Below are 2,727 nucleotides of genomic sequence, written 5' to 3'. Positions count from 1 at the left end.
TTATATTTATAAATATTTTAACTATTTGAAAGTATATTTTCATCTTAATTAATTAAACATATTACACTTTAATATTATTTTTATGGAAAAATTACATTCTTTTCTATATAAACTAATAATAAATATGGTATATAAATTCAATATAAAGAATAAAAAAAATTATATTCTTTGTTTACATGACATTAAATAGACATTGTCATCTATTCTTGGCTTGACTTCATAATTTCCATTTTTCTTCTAACAAGTATAGTTGTTTCTCTACTTTCCACTTTCTCCTACATATTAATATTCCATTCTATAAATTTATTTTTATTTTTCTCTTCCAATTAGTGTTTTAGATCAGAGTACTAGTATAGTTTTCTATATGAACGTAAATAACATTGAAATGTGTTGAGGTTTGGTGAATGCATGCAAATAATGAAGCCACCATTCTCACCTTCTTCCTCCATCATTCGAAACAAAGGTCGTTTCTCCACTTACCTTTTCACCCTTCTAGCTTTCATCATCTTTGTTACTATTCTCTATGGTGAAGATTTCATGTGCATCTTTGGTCAACAACTTCAAAACTACTCTAACCAAGACAAAATCTACTCCACAGCTGGTAAGTTCATTCCTTGCTTCAAAAAATGCTACAACTGTTTTCATTTGATTTTTTTGTATATTGTTTTTGAATTATGTTGTGCTTTGGGGGGTGATTTATGAAAAAGAGAGGGTGAAGAAGCATGTGAAAGTGCCGTTTGCGGTGGGGAAAACAGAAGAAGGGTGTGATATATTCAGTGGAAGATGGGTTTGGGATGAGGTGAGTCGACCGTTGTACGAGGAATCGGAGTGTCCGTACATACAACCACAGTTGACTTGTCAAGAACATGGGAGGCCCGACAAAGATTATCAACATTGGAGATGGCAACCGCATGGTTGCGATCTTCCTAAGTAAGTGTTTTGATTATGATATTTTTAACTCCTTTCATGATAGATAGATGGATAAATGAAGTTTAGATATTATCATGTGTAGCAATATTGATGTCCTATGTTTATACGCGCTCTGTAGTGTCTGTGTTATGTCGTGTCTGATGTCTGTATCAGAATCCATGTAGTGTCTCTGTTATACGCGCTCTGTAGTGTCTGTGTTATGTCGTGTCTGATGTCTGTATCAGAATCCATGTAGTGTCTCTGTTATGTCGTGTCTGATGTCTGTATCAGAATCCATGCTTCGTAGATTATAACAAACATATTTTGTGCGACAAACAATGCAGATTTAATGCAAGCTTGATGCTTGAAACACTTCGTGGAAAGAGGATGATGTTTGTTGGAGACTCTCTCAACCGTGGTCAATATGTTTCTTTTGTATGCCTTCTCCATCGACTCATTCCTGAAGATGCCAAATCCATGGAAACCTTTGATTCACTCACTGTTTTCACAGCAAAAGTAAATCACATGTACCTTCTAACTCAAGCTACTACAATCTATGTCCCTTTTTTCATCCTTTTTTGATATTCATGTGCTCAATTTATTCAGGAATACAATGCAACAATTGAGTTCTATTGGGCACCATTTCTTCTAGAATCAAACTCAGATAATGCTGTAACTCATAGGATATCTGATAGAGTTGTAAGAAAAGGCTCAATCAATAAGCATGGTCGAAATTGGAAAGGTGTTGATATTTTAGTATTCAACACTTATCTTTGGTGGATGACCGGTTTGAAGATGAAGATCTTGTAAGCTCCATCTTTAACTCTCTTTTTCCGTCACACGAAACGTGTTTCTATGATCTACGTGCTTTCATACTATTTGTCGGTTTTCTAGGACCAGAGGCCGTTGATCTTTACTGAGAGCCCAAAAACTCTTCCTTAGCAATGTTGTCTTTTAGGATACTGAATATAAAGTAATAATTCCTTTTCTTAATTTTCAGACTTGGATCATTTGATGATGAAGTACTAGAGATTGTGACAACTTCAACAGAAGATGCTTATCGAATGGCTATGAAAAGTATGCTTAGATGGGTGAGATTGAATATGGATCCAAAGAAAACTAGAGTCTTCTTCACTAGCATGTCGCCTTCTCATGGAAAGTAAGTATATATTTCATTTCATTACCAGACCATCTTTCAGACACATGATCTAAAATTTGTCTCAGTTAAATAGAACATCATAAAATATGGTCACGGAACACGGAACAGGATCTTCAAAAATTTAAGACTGTGTGTACTTATTTCCATTTCGTCTAATATTTCAAGACTTTTTTTTTGGCAGGAGTATAGATTGGGGAGGTGAACCAGGAGGAAACTGTTACAATGAAACAAAATTGATTAGTAATTCAACATATTGGGGTTCAGATTGTAGAAAGAGTATAATGCAAGTAATTGATGAAGTGTTGAGCAAAACAAAAGTTCCAATTACATTTCTCAACATCACACAGCTCTCAAATTACAGAAGAGATGCACACACTTCAATATACAAGAAGCAATGGAGCCCTTTAACTCAAGAGCAATTAGATAATCCTGTAAGCTATGCTGATTGTGTTCATTGGTGTTTACCTGGTCTTCAAGATAATTGGAATGAACTTTTGTTTGCCAAGTTGTTTTATCCTTGAGAATCAAAGTGTTTCAAATGTACAAGAGATTGTTTTTTGTTCTCAATTGGGTCATGGATTATTGGGTGTGACATGTTCAGTGTTAGTAATTGTTCAAAGAAAGAAAAGAAAATATATGAAAAAATTTGGTTGATCGAA

General features: G+C 34.2%; 1 protein-coding gene across 1 annotated transcript; it reads left to right on the top strand.

Annotated features, from left to right (window-relative positions):
- Positions 1–218: 218 nt before the first annotated feature.
- On the top strand, positions 219–2,727 carry LOC127118116 (protein trichome birefringence-like 33). The gene is made up of 6 exons (XM_051048263.1): positions 219–601; positions 708–930; positions 1,254–1,425; positions 1,516–1,715; positions 1,910–2,068; positions 2,250–2,727. The coding sequence occupies exons 1-6, from the start codon at positions 409–411 to the stop codon at positions 2,587–2,589; spliced, it is 1,287 nt and encodes a 428-aa protein (XP_050904220.1). The 5' UTR covers positions 219–408; the 3' UTR covers positions 2,590–2,727.

Source organism: Lathyrus oleraceus, chromosome 2 (assembly GCF_024323335.1).
Source record: "Lathyrus oleraceus cultivar Zhongwan6 chromosome 2, CAAS_Psat_ZW6_1.0, whole genome shotgun sequence".
NCBI lineage: Eukaryota > Viridiplantae > Streptophyta > Magnoliopsida > Fabales > Fabaceae > Lathyrus > Lathyrus oleraceus.
The sequence above is the reverse complement of the archived record's forward strand: the minus strand, read 5'-3'. Positions and strand labels throughout refer to the sequence as shown.

Coding starts and splice junctions, on each gene's coding strand:
- LOC127118116 (XM_051048263.1), top strand. CDS start 409: ATGCAAATAATGAAGCCACCATTCTCACCTTCTTCCTCCATCATTCGA. Junction 1,716..1,909: donor GGTTTGAAGATGAAGATCTT/GTAAGCTCCATC, acceptor CTTAATTTTCAG/ACTTGGATCATTTGATGATG. Junction 2,069..2,249: donor ATGTCGCCTTCTCATGGAAA/GTAAGTATATAT, acceptor TTTTTTTGGCAG/GAGTATAGATTGGGGAGGTG.